This window comes from Lichenostomus cassidix, unplaced genomic scaffold (assembly GCF_008360975.1).
Source record: "Lichenostomus cassidix isolate B80296 unplaced genomic scaffold, HeHo_3.0 HiC_scaffold_40, whole genome shotgun sequence".
Classification (NCBI taxonomy): domain Eukaryota; kingdom Metazoa; phylum Chordata; class Aves; order Passeriformes; family Meliphagidae; genus Lichenostomus; species Lichenostomus cassidix.
In genome coordinates, this window is record NW_028147459.1 from 2,683,587 (window position 1) to 2,701,717 (window position 18,131).

Genomic DNA, 18,131 nt, shown 5'->3' on the forward strand with positions numbered 1-18,131 from the left:
TCTCGCCACAGGCTCCTTGCACACGCATGTCACACTCATTTTGCACACTCACACTCATCTTCCATACTCATTTTGCACACTCATTTTACCAAAGGCCTCTTGCACACTCCCATTCCCACACTCATCCCCTTGCACACTCACTCACACTCCTGCTCTCACCGTCACACTCCCTTGCACACTCACACCCCCATTCTCACCCCCTTGCACACTCCCATTCTCACACTCATCTTGCACACTCCTCCCCTCACCCTCCCCTTGCACACTCACCCCCATTCTCACACCCTCACCCTCCCCTTGCACACTCAAATTCTCACACTCACTCCCTTGCACATTCCCACTGCCATTCTCACACTCGTTTTGCACACTCAGAGTCTCACGCTCACCCTTTGCACACTCTCACTCTTACACTCCCCTTGCGCACTCCCTCTCATTCGCACACTCTTGCACACTCACACTCTCTCTCACACTCGTTTTGCACACTCACCTCGTCACACCCCCTTGCACACTCCCACTCACACTCTCACACTCCCCTTGCACGCTCAGCCCCTCACTCTCACTCTCCCCTTGCACACTCACACTCCTGTTCTCACACTCTTCTTGCACACTCATCTTACCAAAGGCCTCTTGCACACTCACACTCCCACTCTCACACTCGTTTTGCACACTCACACTGCCATTCTCACACTCATTTTGCACACTCAGCCCCTCACTCTCCCCTTGCACACTCACACTCTCACACTCCCCTTGCACACTCTCACTCCTGTTCTCACACTCTTCTTGCACACTCATCTTACCAAAGGCTTCTTGCACACTCACACTCTCACTCTCACACTCGTTTTGCACACTCACACTCGCCCAGCCGGCCCGGCGCAGTTCACACGCTCGGCCATACGGTGGCGCTATGGGAGGCGCTGCGGGAGGCAGGTAGCTGTAGGGCTGGGAGGGATCCAGCTGGGGAGAGACCAGGGTGCACCAGTTCAGACCAGTATGGACCAGTATGGACCAGTATGGAACAGTATAAACCAGTATGGACCAGTTTGGACCAGTAAGGACTAGCGTGGATCAGTATGAACCAGTAAAAACTAGTATAGACCAGTATAAACCACTACAGACCAGTATGGATCAACATAAACCAGTATGGACCAGTATGAATCAACATGGACCAGTATAGACCAGTATAAACCAGTATGAACAAGTATGGACCAGTTTGGACCAGTAAGGACTAGTGTGGATCAGTATAAACCAGTACAGACCAGTATGGATCAATATAAACCAGTATGGACCAGTATAGACCAGTTTGGACCACTATGAACCAGTAGGGATCAATATAAACCAGTAGAGACCACTAGGGACCAGTATGCCCTCCCAGTTCCTCCCAGTTCATCCCAGTAATGCCCAGTGCTTCCCAGTACACACACCCAGTTCTCTCCCAGTTCCCTCCCAGTTCAATCCCAGTACAAACCAGTTTCCCTTTTTCTCCCCAAAATCCCCATTTTTCACCCTAAAACAACCGCGAGTTTCCCTCCCAGTCCCTCCCAGTATAAACCAGTCCCTCCCAGTGCTCCCAGTCCCACCTGCAGCGGGTAGGTCCTGTCAGGGTCGAAGGCACTCAGGTCCCCGCAGGTGACAAAAGGGACAATGAGGCGCGAGGAGCCCGAGAGGTGAGAGAGGGACAGAGCTGGGGACAGCGAGGGACAGCGGGGTGGCACTTGGGGACACCGAAATTGGCAAAAAGAGCCCAAAGTAGCCCTAAAATCACCCCAAAAATAGCCCAAAACAGCCAAAAATACCCCCAAAATCACCCCAAAATCACCCAAAATACCCCGAAATTGCCCAAAAATACCCCAAAATAGCTCAAAAATCACCAAAATAACCCAACATACCCCAAGAATCACCCAAAAATTGCCAAAAATACCCCAAAAATCACCCCAAATACCCCAAAATAGCCCAAAAATACCCAAAAATACCCAAAATAGCCCAAAATGGCCCAAAAATAGCCAAAAATAGCCCAAAAATAGCGAAAATACCCCCAAAATAGCCAAAAATATCCCAAAAATCACCCAAAACCAGCCAAAAATCCCCCAAAATAGCCCAAAGTCCCCCAAAATAGCCCCAAAATCCCCCAAAATAGCCCAAAACAGCCAAAACCACCCCAAAAATACCCCAAAATGCCCCAAATCCCCTCAAAATCCCAAAAATCCCCAAAAAATCCCCCAAAATCTTCCTCAAATTCCAAAATCCCCCCAAAATCCACTCCAAATTCCTTCAAAATCCCCCAAAATTTCCCCCAAATCCACCCCAAATTCCCTAAATGCCCCAAAATCCACCTCAAATCAAAAAATCCCAAAAATGACCCCAAAATCTCCCTCAAATCCCCCAAAATCCACCCCAAATTCCCTCAATTGCCCCAAAATCCCAAAAATCCCCCAAATCCACCTCAAATTCCCTCAAAATAAACAAAAAATCCACAAATTATCTCCCAAAATCTCTCTCAAATCCCCTCAAAATCCCCAAAATCCACCCCAAATCCCCTCAAAATCCCAAAAATATCCTTCAAAATCTTCCTCAAATCCCAAAAAATCCCCCAAATCCCCCAAAATCCCAAAAAACCCCAAAAAATCCCCCAAAAATCCCCCCAAACCCCCCAAATCCACCCCAAATTCCCTAAAATCCCAAAAAATCCCAAAAAATCCAAAAAAATCCCCAAAATCCCCCCAAAATCCACCCCACATCCCCTCAAAATCCCAAAAAATCCCCAAAAATCCTCAAATCCCCAAATCCCAAAAAATCCACCCCAAATTCCCCAAAGATCCACCCCAAATTCTCTCAAATCCCCCAAAATCCCCCAAAATAAAAAAAAACCAAAAGTCCCCAAAGTCCCCCAAATCCCCAAAATCCACCCCACATCCTCAAAATCCCAAAATTTAAAAATCTGAAAAATTCCCCAAAATCCCAAAATCCCCCAAATCCCAAATTCCCTCAAATCCCCCAAAATTTACAAAAAATTCCCAAAAAATCCCGAAAAATCCCTAAAAATCCCAAAAAATCTCCAAAAAAATCCCTCAAAATCCCCCAAAATCCCCAAAAATTTCCCAAAAATTCCCTAAAAATCCCCAAAAATTCCCAAAAAATCCCAAAAAATCCCTCAAAAATCCCCAAAATCCAAAAAAATTCCCAAAAAATCCCCAAAAAATCCCCCAAAATTCCAAAAAATCCCCAAAAATCCTCAAATTCCCCAAAACCCCCATAATCCCCCAAAATCCACCCCAAATTCCCTCAAATCCCCAAATCCCCCAAATCCTTCGGAGTCCCAAAATCCCCAAAGTCCCCCAGATCAAAATTCTGGGTTCATCAAAATCCCCAAAAATCCCCAAAAAATCCCCAAAAATCCCCAAGGTCTGAGTCGCAAATCCCCAAAAGTCACTGATCCACAGAAGTCCTTTAAGTTCTCTCAAATCCAGATCCCCAGAATGAAAATTCCAAAATCCCCCAAAGGATCCCCCAAATCCCCAAAATCCACCCCAAATCCCTCAAATCAAAAAAATTCCCCACAAAATCCCCAAAATCCCCAAAAATCCAAATCCCAAAATCCACCAATTCCTCAATCCCCAAATCAAAAATTCCAAAATCCCAAATCCCCCCAAAATCCACCCCACATCCCCTCAAAATCCCAAAAAATCCCCAAAAATCACCAAAAAATCCCAAAAAATCCCCAAAAAATCCCAAAATCCCAATCCCATACCCCTGTCAGGGTCCAGCAGAGGATTCTCCATGTTTGGCTCAAAACCCTCAGGGGGTTGGAAACCTCGGCAAACCACGAATGCCTCTGGGAATTTGGGGAAATTTGGGAAAATTTGGGAAAATTTGGGAAAATTTGGGAATTATTGGGGATTTGGGGATTTTGGGGATTTGGGGATTTTGGGGATTTGGGAAATTATTGGGAAATTATTGGGGATTTGGAGAATTGGGGAATTGGGAATTTGGGGAAAAATTGGGAAAATTTGGGAAAATTTGGGAATTATTGGGGATTTGGGGAATTGGGAATTTGGGGAATTATTGGGGAATTGGGAAACTGGGAATTGGGAAATTAGGGAATTTGGGAAATTATTGGGGATTTGGGGAATTATTGGGGAAATTTGGGAAATTATTGGGGAATTTGGGAAAATTTGGGAAATTATTGGGGATTATTGGGAAATTGGGGAATTATCGGGGATTTGGAAAAATCTGGGGAATTGGGAATTTAGGGATTTGAGAATTTGGGGAAATTTGGGAAAATTTGGGAATTATTGGTGATTTGGGGAATTATTGGGGAAATTTGGGGAATTATTGGGGATTTGGGAAATTTGGGGAATTGGGGAATTGAAGAATTGAGAATTGGGGAATTTGGGAAATTATTGGGGATTTGGGGATTATTGGGGAAATTTGGGGAATTATTGGGGAATTGGGGATTGGGGATTGGGGATTGGGGAATTTAGGAAAATTTGGAGAATTATTGGGGATTTGGGGATTTGGGAATTTGGGAATTTGGGGAATTGGGGATTGGGAATTTGGGAATGGAAAATTTGGGGAATTGGGAATTTGAGGAATTTGGAATTTGGGAATGGAAAATTTGGGAAACTGGGGAATTAACTGGGGATTTGGGAAATTATTGGGGAGTTGGGGATTGAGAATTTGGAATTGGGAATTTGGGGAATTTGGGAATTGGGGAATTGCGAATTTGGGGAATTGGGGAGTTGGGATTTGGGGATTTGGGGATTGGGGGATTTGGGAATTGGGAATTGGGGAATTGGGAATTTGGGGAATTTGGGATTTGGGAATTGGGGATTTGGGAAATTATTGGGTATTGGGGATTGGGAATTGGGAATTTGGGGAATTGGGAATTATGAATTGGGAATTGGGAATGGAAAATTTTGGGATTGGGAATTGGGGAATTGGGGAATTTGGGGAGGAGGATTGAATTGGGGATTTAGGATTTTAGGGATTTATGATCACAGATTTAGGATTTTAGGGATTTAGGATCTCAGGATTTACAGCCGCAGGGATTTAAGGTCTCAGGGCTCTCAGTTATTTAGGGTCTCAGCATTTAGGATTTAGGGATTTAGGGGATTTAGGAACCCAAATTTAGGGGATTTAGGATTTAGGATTTAGGGGATTTAGGATTTAGGATCTCACCTATACTGGAGTTCCTGCTGCTGCGGGGTTTGGCATTTGGGATTTGGGGATTTGGGATCTCAGGGATTTAGGATTTAGGGGATTTAGGATTTTAGGGGATTTAGGATTTAGGATTTTAAGGATTTAGGGGATTTAGGATTTAGGATCTCACCTACACTGGAGTTCCTGCTGCTGCAGGGTTTGGCATTTGGGGATTTGGAGATTTGGGATCTTAGAGATTTAGGAGATTTAGGATTTTAGGGATTTAGGATTTAGGATCTCACCTATACTGGAGTTCCTGCTGCACCTGGGTTTGGCATTTGGGATTTGGGGATTTGGGATTTGGGGATTTGAGATCTCAGGGATTTGGGATTTTAGGGGATTTTAGGGATTTAGGGGATTTAGGATTTAGGGGATTTAGGGGATTTAGGATTTAGGGTTTCTCACCAATGCTGGAGTTCCTGCTGCTCCTGGGTTTGGCATTTGGGATTTGGGAATTTGGGATCTCAGGGATTTGGGATCTCAGGGATTTGGGATTTAGGGGATTTAGGATTTAGGGGATTTAGGGGATTTAGGATTTAGGGTTTCTCACCTATGCTGGAGTTCCTGCTGCTCCTGGGTTTGGCATTTGGGATTTGGGGATTTGGGATCTCAGGGATTTAGGGTTTTAGAGATTTAGGATTTTAGGGATTTAGGGTTTCTCACCAATGCTGGAGTTCCTGCTGCTCCTGGGTTTGGCATTTGGGATCTCAGGATTTAGGGGATTTAGGATTTTGGGGATTTGGGGATTTGGGATTTAGGGGATTTAGGATTTAGGGTTTCTCACCAATGCTGGAGTTCCTGCTGCTCCTGGGTTTGGCACAAATCACCTCAGGGAAGAAAATCCTCAGTTGGGAATAAAGCAAAGTGACGTCTTTGCCCCGGAAAATCTGTGGGGTCAGCGGGGAGGTTTGGGGTCAGCGGGGACCTCTGGGGTCACCTGTGGGGTCAGCAGGGACCTCTGGGGTCACCAGAACCCCTGTAGGGTCACCTGTGGGGTCAGGGGCCTTTTGGGGTCACCAGAGACCCTTTTAGGGTAATCAGAACCCTTTTAGGGTCACCAGAACCCCTTAGGGTCACCAGAAACCTTTTAGGGTCACCAGTGGGGTTTGGGGTCACCAGAGAGCCCTTTAGGATCACCAGAAAGCTTTTAGGGTCACCAGAGTCCCTGTAGGGTCACCTGTGGGGTCAATGGGGTTTGGGGTCACCAGAGACTGTTTTGGGATCATCAGAAACCCTTTTAGGGTCACCAGAATCCCTTTAGGGTCACCAGTGGGGTCAGTGGGGTTTGGGGTCACCAGAGAGCATTTTAGGGTAATCAGAACCCTTTTAGGGTCACCAGAACCCCTGTAGGGTCAGGGGCCTTTTGGGGTCACCAGAGACTGTTTTAGGGTCACCAGAACCCCTTAGGGTCACCAGAAACCCTTTAGGGTCACCTGTGGGGTCAGAACCTCCTTTTGATGGTGTCAGGACCCTTTTAGGGTCACCAGAGCCCCTGTAGGGGTCACCTGTGGGGTCAGCAGCCTTTTGGGGTCACCAGAGAGCCTTTTAGGACCATCAGAAACCTTCTAGGGTCACCAGTGGGGTTTAGGGTCACCAGAGACTGTTTTGGGGTCACCAGAAACCCTTTAGGGTCACCTGTGGGGTCAGGAGAGGTTTAGGGTCACCTGTGGGGTCAGAACCTCCTTTTGATGGGGTCAGGACCCCTTTTAGGGTCACCAGAGACCCTTTTTTAGGGTTACATTTGGGGTCAGGAGTCTTTTAGGGTCACCAGAACCCTTTTTGGGGTGTCAGGATCCTTTTTAGGGTCACTGGAGACCCCTATGGGGTCAAAATCCCCTTTTAGGGTCACCTGTGGGGTCAGAAAACCTTTTTAGGGTCACCGGAACCCCTTTTAGGGTCACCTGTGGGGTCAGAAGAGGTTTAGGGTCATCAGAACCCTTTCTAGGGTCACCAGAACCCTTATGGGGTCAGAACCCTTTTTAGGGTCATCAGAACCCTTTTAGGGTCACCTTTGGGGTCAGGATCCCCTTTGTAGGGTCATCTGTGGGGTCAGTGGGGTCAGGAGAGCTTTGGGGTCACCAGAGAGCTTTTAGGGTCACCTGTGGGGTCAGAAACCCTTTTTAGGGTCACCAGAACCCTTTTAGGGGTCACTCGTGGGGTCAGGAGCCTTTTGGGGTCACCTGTGGGGTCATTATGGGGTCACCTGTGGGGTCAGAGGCCTTTTAGGGTCACCAGAACCCTTTTAGGGTGAACTTTAGGTCACTTTGGGGTCACTTTGGGTCACTTTAGATCACTTTGGGTCACTTTAGATCACTTTGGGTCACTTTAGATCACTTTGGGTCACTTTGGGTCACTTTGGGGTCACTTTGGGTCACTTTGGGGTCACTTTAGGGTCACTTTAGGTCACTTTGGGTCACTATAGGTCACTTTAGGGTCACTTTAGGTCACTTTGGGGTCACTTTGGGGTCATTTAGGGTCACTTTAGGTCACTTTGGGTCACTATAGGTCACTTTAGGGTCACTTTAGGTCACTTTGGGTCACTTTGGGTCACTTTGGGGTCACTTTAGGGTAACTTTGGGTCACTTTGGGGTCACTTTAGGGTCACTTTAGGGTCACTTTGGGTCACTTTAGGTCACTTTGGGTCACTTTGGGTCATTTAGGGTCACTTTGGGTCACTTTGGGTCACTTTGGGTCACTTTGGGGTCACTTTAGGGTCACTATGGGTCACTTTGGGGTCACTTTAGGTCACTTTAGGTCACTGAGTTCACTTTAGGGTCACTTTGGGTCACTTTGGGTCACTTTAGGGTCACTTTAGGTCACTTTAGGTCACTTTAGGTCACTGAGTTCACTTTAGGTCACTTTGGGGTCACTTTGGGGTCACTTTGGGTCATTTAGGGTCACTTTGGGGTCACTTTAGGGTCACTTTAGGTCACTTTGGGTCACTATAGGTCACTTTAGGGTCACTTTAGGTCACTTTGGGTCACTTTAGGGTCACTTTGGGTCACTTTGGGGTCATTTAGGGTCATTTAGGGTCACTTTAGGGTCACCTTGGCCACAAAGGTTCCTCCTCTCTTCAGGACATGAGTGGTGATGTTGAGAGCCTGAAAAAGGGGAAAAAAACCCAAAAATTTGGGGGATTTGGGGTTTGGGGAGACAAAAATCTGAATTTTCAGGGAAATCCTAAATCTTCAGGGAGCCCAGAATTCACCCAAAACCCCCAAAATTCTCCCAAAACCCCAAAAATTCTCCCAAAAACCCCATAAAATACCCCAAAAGATCTCCAGAGACCCCAAAATCCTCACAGGGACCCCAAAATCCTCCCCAGAATCCCAAAAATCCTCTCAAGGATTCCCAAAAGATCCCAAAATCTTTTCAGGAACCCCAAAATCCTCCCAAAGGTCCCAAAATCCACCTCAAAGGATCCCCAGAGACCCCAAAATCAACCCAAAAAAGCCCAAAATCACCCAATATCAACCCAAAAAACCCCAAAAAAAACCCCAAAAAAACCCCAAAATCCCCCAGAGACCCCAAAACCCCCAAAATCATCCAAAAATCCTCCCCAAAACCCCACAAAATACCCCAAAATCATCCCAGAGACCCCAAAAAACCCCAAAATCCACCCCAAAGGATCCCCAGGGACCCAAAAATTCCCCCAGGAAACCCCAAAATATCCCCAAAATCCTCACAGTGACCCCAAAAATACCCCAAAACCACCCTAAGGACTCCAAAAACCCCCAAAATCACCCCAGAAACCCCAAAATCCTCCCCAAAAAACCCAAAAATCACCCCAAAATCAACCCTAAAATCCCCCAGGACCCCAAAATACCCCAAAGGAGCCCCAAAATCCTCCCAATGACCCCAAAATCCTCCCAAAAACTCCACAAAAAACCCCAAAATCCTTCCAAGGATCCCAAAATCCCTCCAAATCCCAACAGAGACCCGAAAAACCCCCAAATCAGCCCAAAAATCCCCCAGAGACCCCAAAATACTGCAAAGGAACCCCAAAAACCCCAAAATCCCTCTGGAAACCCCCAAAAAACCCCAAAATCACCCCAAAAAACCCCAAAATCCCCCCAAAAATCCCCCCAAAACACCCAAAATTCACCCCAAAAATCCGAGACCCCAAGACCTCAAAATCCCAAACCCAAAAAAACCCCAAAATCCCCCAAAACACGTAAAACACAAAATTCACCCCAAAAATCCCCCTGGAAACCCGAAAAAAACCCTAAAATCACCCAAAAAACCCCAAAAAAACCCCCAAACACCCAAACTTCACCCCAAAAATCCCCCAGAGACCCCAAAATACCCCAAAGGAACCCCAAAAACCCCCAAAATTCACCCCAAAATATCCCCAAAATCCGCCCAAAATCCACCCAAATCCCAAAAAAGTTCCCCAAAATTCACCCCAAAAATCCCCCAGTACCCCAAAATACCCCAAAGGAACCCCAAAATCACCCCAAAAATCCCCCAGGAAACCCCAAAAAAATCCCAAAATCCCCCAGGAAACCCCAAAAAACCACCAAATCACTCCAAAAACCCCACAAAACACCCAAATTTCACCCCAAAAATCCCCCAGGACCCCAAAATCCCCCAAAATCCCCCCAAAATCCCCCGAAAAAACACCCAAAACACCCAAAATTCACCCCAAAATCCAGAGACCCCAAAATACCCCAAGGAACCCCAAAAACCCCCAAAATTTCAATCCCCAAATTTCATTACCAAATCCCCCTGAAACCCCAAAAACCCCAAAATCCCCAAAACCCCACAAAACACCCAAAATTCACCCCAAAAATCCCCCAGAGACCCCAAAAATCCCCTAAACACCCCGAAGGATCCCCAAAAACCCCAAAAAACCCCAAATTTTCCCCAAAAAAACCCCAAAAATTAACCCTCTCACCGCCAGCAGCAGCTGAGCCTGGATGTATTCATCGAGGTCGTGGAGCCCTGTGACTGAGATTGGGGAAATTTGGGAAATTTTGGGGGATTTTTGGGTGATTTTGGGGGATTTGAAGGGGATTTGGGGAAATTTTGGGGGATTTTGGGGTGGGAGGAATTTAGGGAGTTTGGGGAATTTTGGGTTTTGAAATTTTGGAATTTAGGGATTTGGGTGATTTTGGGGGAAATTTAGGGATTTGGGAGAATTTGGGGATTGAAGGGTTTTAGGGAAGTTTTGGTGGGATTTGTGATTAGAGTTTTAAATTTAGGGATTTTGGGTAGGGGATTTTGGTTTGGGGGCTTGAGGAATTAAGGTTGGTGGTCTTTGGAGTTGGGGATTTTGGAATTTAGGGATTTGGGGGTTGGGAATTCTGGGATTTTGAAGGGTTTGGATTTGGGGATTTAAGGGACTTTGGGGATATTGAGGTTTGGGGGATTAGGGATTTGAAGGGATTGGGGGTTTTTGGGGAGATTTTGGGGGATTTGGGAAATTTAGGGGATTTTGGGGGTTTGGGGGATTTAGGGGATTTTCGGTGGATTTTGAGGGGATTTTGGGGAGATTCTGGGGGATTTTTGGGGAAATTTAGGGGATTTTGGGTGGATTTTGAGGGGATTTTTGGGGAGATTTTGGGGGATTTTGGGGTGATTTTGTGGGATTTGGGGTATTTTGGTTTATTTTGGGCTGATTTTGGGGCTTTTTGGAGCTTTTGGGCTGATTTTGGGGTGACTTTGAGGTTTTTTGGGGTGATTTTGGGGTTTTTTTGGGTATTTGGGATGGATTGGGGGTGATTTTTGGGGTTTTGGGTGATTTTGGGGTTATTTTGAGTTTTTTTGGGTTGATTTTGGGTTATTTTGGGCTGATTTTGGAGTTTTTGGGCTGATTTTGGGGGTTTTTTGTGTGATTTTTGGGGCTGATTTTGGGGTTTTTGGGCTAAATTTGGGGTTTTTTGGGTCATTTTGGGGTTTTTTGGCTGATTTTGGGTTATTTTGAGGTTTTTTGGGGTGATTTTGGGGTGATTTTTGGGGTTTTTGGGTGTTTCCCACTCACCATCAGGAGCTCCATCACAAACCACGAGATCAGCTGGAAAATCCCCGAGAAGCTTCTGGATCTGCTGGGCTGTGGAGAGCTGGGAATGGGGAAAAAATGGGATTTTGGGGGAAAAAATGGGGGAAAAAAGGGATTTTGGGGGGGAAATGGAGAAAATAATGGTATTTGGGGAGAAAAAATACGGGATTTGGGAGAAAAAATGGGATTTTGGGGGAAAAAATGGGGGAAAAAAGGGATTTTGGGGGGGAAATGGAGAAAATAATGGGGTTTTGGGAGAAAAAATACGGGATTTGGGAGAAAAAATGGGATTTTTGGGTGAAAAAATGGGATTTTTAGGTGGAAAAATGAGGAAAAAATGGGATTTTGGGGCACAAAAATGGGGTTTTGGGGTGGAAAAAATGGGGATTGGGGAGAAAAAATGGGATTTTGGGAGAAAAAAGATGGGATTTGGGGAGAAGAAATGAGATTTTGAGAGAAAACAATATGGGATTTGGGGAAAAATAATGGTATTTTAGGAGAAAAAATATGGGATTGGGGAGAAAAAATGGGGAAAAAATGGGATTTTTGGGAGAAAAAAATGGGGGGAAATGGGATTTTTTGGGGGGAAAATGGAGAAAAATGAGGAAAAATGGGATTTTGGGGCACAGAAATGAGTTTTGAGAGAAAAAATGGGATTTTGGGGTGGAAAAATGGGTTTTGGGGAGAAAAATATGGGGATTGGGGAGAAAAATGGGATTTTGGGAGAAAAAATATGGGACTTGGGGAGAAGAAATGGAATTTTGGGGAGAAAAAATGGGGTTTGGGGAGAAAAAATGGGGAAAAAATGGGATTTTTGGGAGAAAAAAATGGGGGAAAATAATGGGATTTTGGGGGGAAAATGGGTCTGGGGTTTTTTTGGGGGATCAGAGGTGGTTTTTTGGGATTTTTTGGGGAATTTTTCTAGGATCAGAGGTGTTCTTTGGGGTTTTCCTGGGCTCTGAAGGTGTTTTTTGGGGTTTTTTGGGGTTTTTTTGGGTTTTTTGGGGTCCTACTTTGGTGATGTCCCCCTGGATCTGCAGGGCTTTTTGGGGTTTTTCAGGGGTTTTTTTAGGATCAGAGGTGTTTTTTGGGGGTTTTTTTGGGGGTTTTTTGGGCTTTTTTCTGTCCCACCTTGGTGATGTTCCTCTAGATCTGCAGGGATTTTTGGGGGATGTGAAGAGGATTTTTTGTGGGGGGTTTTTTGGGTTTTTTTGGGGATTTTTTGGGGTTTTTTTGGGGGATTTTTTTGTGTCTCACTTTGGTGATGTCCCTCCAGATCTGCAGGGTTTTTGGGGGATCTGAAGGGGTTTTTTTGGGGTGTTTTTGGGGTTTTTTTGGGGGATTTTTTGGGGATTTTTTTTGTGTCCCACCTTGGTGATATCCCCCTGGATCTGCAGGGATTTTTGGGTTTTTTTAAGATGAGAGGTGGGTTTTGGGGGTTTTTTGGGGATTTTTTGGGGTTTTTTTGGGGTTTTTTTGTGTCCCACCTTGGTGATGTCCCCCTGGATCTGCAGGGTTTTTTTGGTGGATCAGAAGGGTTTTTTTGGGGGTTTTTTGGGGTTTTTTTTAGGATCAGAGGCGTTTTTTGGGGTCTTTTCAGGATTATTTTTAGGATCAGAGGAGTTTTGGGGGATCAGAGGTGTTTTTTTGGTTTTTTTGGGGGTTTTTTTAGGATCAGAGGTGTTTTTCGGGTTTTTTTTTAAGATCAGAGGGGTTTTTTGGGGTTTTTTTGTGTCCCACCTTGGTGATGTTCCCCTGGATCTGCAGGGATTTTTTGGGGATCTGAAGGGTGGTTTTTGATTTTTCAGGTTTTTTCGGGTGTTTTGGGGTTTTTTTGGGGGGTTTTTTGAGGATTTTTTTAGTCCCACCTTGATGATGTCCCCCTGGATCTGCAGGGTGTTTTTGGTGGATCAGAAGGGGGTTTTTAGGGGATTTTTTGGGGTGTTTTTTTGGGTTTTTTGGGGTTTTTTTGGTCCCACCTTGGTGATATCCCCCTGGATCTGCAGGGCTTTTTTGGTGGATCAGAAGGGGGTTTTTTGGGGGTTTTTTGGGGATTTTTTTGGGGTCCCACCTTGGTGATGTCCCCCTGGATCTGCAGTACTCCTGGCAGAGGCGCCATGGCCTGGAGATCAACAGCAACAATCTGGGGGGGAGAGCCTGGGGAGCCTCTGGGGGAAAAACAAAAAAAACCCAAAAATCACATCAGGAACCCCAAAAATCACCCTGGGGAGCCTCTGGGGGAAAAATCCCAAAAAACCACAAAAAATCACCCCAAAAACCCCCAATATCCCAAAAATCACAGCAGGAACCCCAAAAAGTCCAGAAAACATCCCAGAAACCCCAAAAATCCCAAAAAAACCACATCAGGAACCCCAAAATCACCATGGGGGGAGAGCCTGGGGAGCCTCTGGGGGAGAAAATCCCAAAAATAACCCAAAAATCTCATCAGAAAACCCAAAAATCACCCTGGGGGAGAGCCTGGGGAACCTCTGGGGGGAAAAATCCCAAAAAATCACATCAGGAACCCCAAAAATCAGCTAGGGGGGAGAGCCTGGGGAACCTCTGGGGGGAAAAATCCAAAAAATAACCCAAAAATCTCATCAGGAACCCCAAAAATCACCCCAAAACAACCCAAAACCATCCCAAAAAACAACCCAAAAACACCTCAGGAACACCAAAAACTGGAACTCCCAGTGCTCCCAGTAACCTCCCAGTGCTCCCAGTGCCAAACTGGACTCCTAGTGCTCCCAGTGCTCTCCCAACGCTCCCAGTTCTCCCAGTATCTCCCAGTTTTCCCAGTTCTCCCAGTATCACACCAGTCCCTCCCAGTGCTCCCAGTTCTCCCAGTCCCTCCCAGTATCTCCCAACACTCCCAGTATCACAACAGTATCTCCCAGTATCACACCAGTATCTCCCAGTACCTCCCAGTACTCCCAGTTCTCCCAGTATCACACCAGTCCCTCCCAGTTCTCCCAGCACTCCCAGTATCACACCAGTATCTCCCAGTTCTCCCAGTCCCTCCCAGTTTTCCCAGCACTCCCAGTATCACACCAGTCCCTCCCAGTTCTCCCAGTATCACACCAGTATCTCCCAGTGCTCCCAGTTCTCCCAGTCCCTCCCAGTTCTCCCAATATCTCCCAACACTCCCAGTATCACACCAGTATCTCCCAGTACCTCCCAGTATCACACCAGTACTCCCAGTGCTCTCCCAGTATCTCCCAGTATCATATGAGTACTCCCAGTCCTTCCCAGTTCTCCCAGTACTATACCAGTACTCCCAGTCCCTCCCAGTCCCTCCCAGTATCACACCAGTGCTCTCCCAGTCCCTCCCAGTCCCTCCCAGTGCTCCCAGTCCCACCTGAGGTGCCGACTCAGCACTTGGCTCCAACTGCCAGGAGCAGCACAGAGATCAACGGCGCGGGAAACACCTGGGAAACCAGTGAGACCAGTTAGACCAGTTTGGGACACCAGTTAGACCAGTTAGACCAGTTTGGGACACCAGTGAGACCAGTTAGAGCAGTTTGGGACACCAGTTAAACCAGTTAGACCAGTTAGACCAGTTAGAGACCAGTCAGAAACCAGTTAGGGACCAGTTAAACCAGTTAAACCAGTTAGAGACCAGTTAGAGACCAGTTAGAGACCAGTTAGAGACCAGTTTGGGACCAGTTAAACCAGTTAGAGACCAGTTAGAGACCAGTTAAACCAGTTAGAGACCAGTTAGAGACCAGTTAGAGACCAGTTAGAGACCAGTTAGAGACCAGTTAGAGACCAGTTTGGGACCAGTTAAACCAGTTAGAGACCAGTTAGAGACCAGTTAAACCAGTTAGAGACCAGTTAGAGACCAGTTAGAGACCAGTTAGAAACCAGTTAGAGACCAGTTAGACCAGTTAGAGACCAGTTAGGGACCAGTTAGACCAGTTAGAGACCAGTTAGGGACCAGTTAGAGACCAGTTAGAGACCAGTTAGAGACCAGTTAGAGACCAGTTAGAGACCAGTTAGACCAGTTAGGGACCAGTTAAACCAGTCAGTTCTCCCAGTTCCCTCCCAGTACAAACCAGTTCCCTTTTTCTCTCCAAAATCTCCATTTGTCACCCTAAAACCACCACGAGTTTCCCTCCCAGTCCCTCCCAGTTCAATACCAATCCCCTCCCAGTCCCTCCCAGTTCCCTCCCAGTCCATTCCAGTCCCTCCCAGTCCTTCCCAGTTCCCTCCCAGTTCTCTCCCAGTTCCATCCCAGTATAACCCAGTCCATCCCAGTCCCTACCTAGTCCACCCCAGTTCCATCCCAGTCCCTCCCAGTACAAACCAGTTCCCTTTTTCTCCCCAAAATCCCCATTTTTCACCCTAAAACCACCGCGAGTTTCCATCCCAGTCCCTCCCAGTATAAACCAGTATAAACCAGTATAAACCAGTGCCCCCAGTACCCTGGAAGAGCTGGAACCTCTCGTGCAGCTGCAGCAGCTTGAAGGCACTCCTGGCTCTCCAGCCTCCCTCCTTGGCCAGCCGGTAGTAGATGTCCCGTTTGTCCTTGGAGGAGCGGCCCATTGTTATTGTAGGACCTACAGAAATAAATAGTTACTGTAGGTCCTACAGAAATTAATTGGGTTATTGTAGGACCTACAGAAACAAAACAGTCAGTAAATGTCCCGTTTGTCCTTGGAGGAGCGGCCCATCGTTAGTGTAGGACCTACAAAAATAAATACAGTTATTGTAGGACCTACAGAAATAAATATAGTTATTGTAGGACCTACAGAAATAAATACAGTTATTGTAGGTCCTACAGAAATAAATATAGTTATTGTAGGTCCTACAGAAACAAAACAATCAGTAAATGTCCCTCTTGTCCTTGGAGGAGCGGCCCATTGTTATTGTAGGTCCTACAGAAATCAATACAGTTATTGTAGGTCCTACAGAAATAAAACAATCAGTAAATGTCCCTCTTGTCCTTGGAGGAGCGGCCCATCATTAGTGTAGGTCCTACAGAAACTAATTGGGTTATTGTAGGTCCTACAGAAATAAATACAGTTATTGTAGGTCCTACAGAAACAAAACAATCAGTAAATGTCCCTCTTGTCCTTGGAGGAGCAGCCCGTTGTTAGTGTAGGTCCTACAGAAACTAATTGGGTTATTGTAGGTCCTACAAAAATAAATACAGTTAGTGTAGGTCCTACAGAAATAAACAATCAGTAGATGTCCCGTTTGTCCTTGGAGGAGCGGCCCATTGTTATTGTAGGTCCTACAGAAATTAATTGGGTTATTGTAGGTCCTACAGAAATAAACTGGGTTAGTGTAGGTCCTACAGAAACAAAACAATCAGTAAATGTCCCGCTTGTCCTTGGAGGAGCGGCCCATTGTTATTGTAGGACCTACAGAAATAAATGGAGGTACTGTAGGTCCTACAAAAACAATTCAGGTTACTGTAGGACCTACAAAAACAATTAATAAAGATCCTGTAGGTCCTACAAAAACAGATCCTGTAGGTCCTACAGAAACAATTTGAGTTATTGTAGGCCCTACAAAAACAAAACAATCAGTAAATGTCCCTCTTGTCCTTGGAGGAGCGGCCCATGGGTTATTGTAGGTCCTACAAAAATAAATACAATTATTGTAGGACCTACAGAAACAAAACAATCAGTAAATGTCCCTCTTGTCCTTGAAGGAGCGGCCCATTGTTATTGTAGGACCTACAAAAACAATTCCAGTTATTGTAAGACCTACAGAAATAAATACAGTTATTGTAGGTCCTACACAAACAAAGCACTGTTTACATGGGGAACACCCCAAACCAGTGGGTCATGGGGTCACCACCGGGAGGCTGCGATGGTTGTTTATTTCTAGGTCCTACTGTTTATGTATTGTTTGGGGTTTTTATTTATTGTAGGTCCTACAAAAACGAACCATTGTTTACATGGGAAACACACCAAAACGGGGGGTCCTGGGGTCACCGTGGGGAGGTTGTGTTGTAACCTCCACTGTTGTTTATTTGTAGGTCCTACCATTAATCTATAGTATTATTTATTGTAGGTCCTACAAAAACCAACCATCGTTTACATGGGAAACACCCCAAAACGAGGCTACCGGGGAGATCCTGCAGCTCCAACCACACATCCTAGGAGATCCCCAAACCTCTACACACCCCGCCAATCGCCCCAATTCAAACCCTGTTGTTTTTGTAGGTCCTACATTAAATCAGAGCCTTACTGACACATTGCGCATGCGCCAAACCAACAGAAATCACTCCTGCCGCACTGCGCATGCGCATAACCCACAGGGAGCCGTACAGCCGCATTGCGCATGCGCTAAACCCACCCGCCAGCCATACTGGCGCATGCGCAGCTCCGCCGCACGCCGTTCCCCCCATCCCCCTCCCCACTCCCCCTCCCCGCCCCTCCCTCTCCCTGCCGCTCTCCGCCATACCGGAACTCACCGGGAAAGCAGCGGAGAGACGCCGGAGGAGGAGGAAGGAGGAGGAAGGAGGAAGAGAGCGGCGGTGAGGGCGGAATGGCGGCTGAGGGCGGATGGCGCAGCGCGCATGCGCGGGCAGCCTGAGGGGAGGAGGGCGTCTTCCCGCCTTTCGCTCTGCGCATGCGCATGGCGGGAACCGTGAGGGGAAGGTGTTTCCCGCCTTTTTCCGTGAGGGGAAGGGAGAGTTTAATTCCCGTTTTTACTGTGTAGCGCCAGAGCAGCGAGCAGTGAAGGGATTTCCTGGCGTTTTTCCGTGTGTTTTTTGGGGATTTCGCGCCCTTTTCCGTGAGGGGAAGGGTGTGTTTCCTTCCTTTTTGTCGTGAGGGGAGAGGGTTTCCCGCCTTTTTCCGTGAGGGGAAGGGGGAGTCTAATTCCCGTTTTTACTGTGTAGCGCCAGAGCAGTGAGCAGTGAAGGGATTTCCTTCACTGTGTGTTTTGGGGATTTCACGCCCTTTTCCATGGGGGAAGTGTA

The 18,131-nt window shown here is 46.6% G+C and overlaps 1 protein-coding gene across 1 annotated transcript; it reads right to left on the reverse strand.

Moving 5' to 3' along the window:
• Positions 1 to 141: 141 nt before the first annotated feature.
• On the reverse strand, positions 142 to 17,728 carry LOC146422557 (tRNA (cytidine(32)/guanosine(34)-2'-O)-methyltransferase-like). The gene is made up of 12 exons (XM_085046211.1): positions 17,622 to 17,728; positions 15,619 to 15,753; positions 14,553 to 14,622; positions 13,266 to 13,362; positions 11,177 to 11,255; positions 10,091 to 10,143; positions 8,241 to 8,294; positions 5,978 to 6,080; positions 3,743 to 3,826; positions 1,575 to 1,678; positions 495 to 951; positions 142 to 200 (listed from the first exon to the last, which is right to left on the reverse strand). The coding sequence occupies exons 2-12, from the start codon at positions 15,737 to 15,739 to the stop codon at positions 142 to 144; spliced, it is 1,281 nt and encodes a 426-aa protein (XP_084902337.1). The 5' UTR covers positions 15,740 to 15,753; positions 17,622 to 17,728.
• Between the last annotated feature and the right edge of the window lie 403 nt (positions 17,729 to 18,131).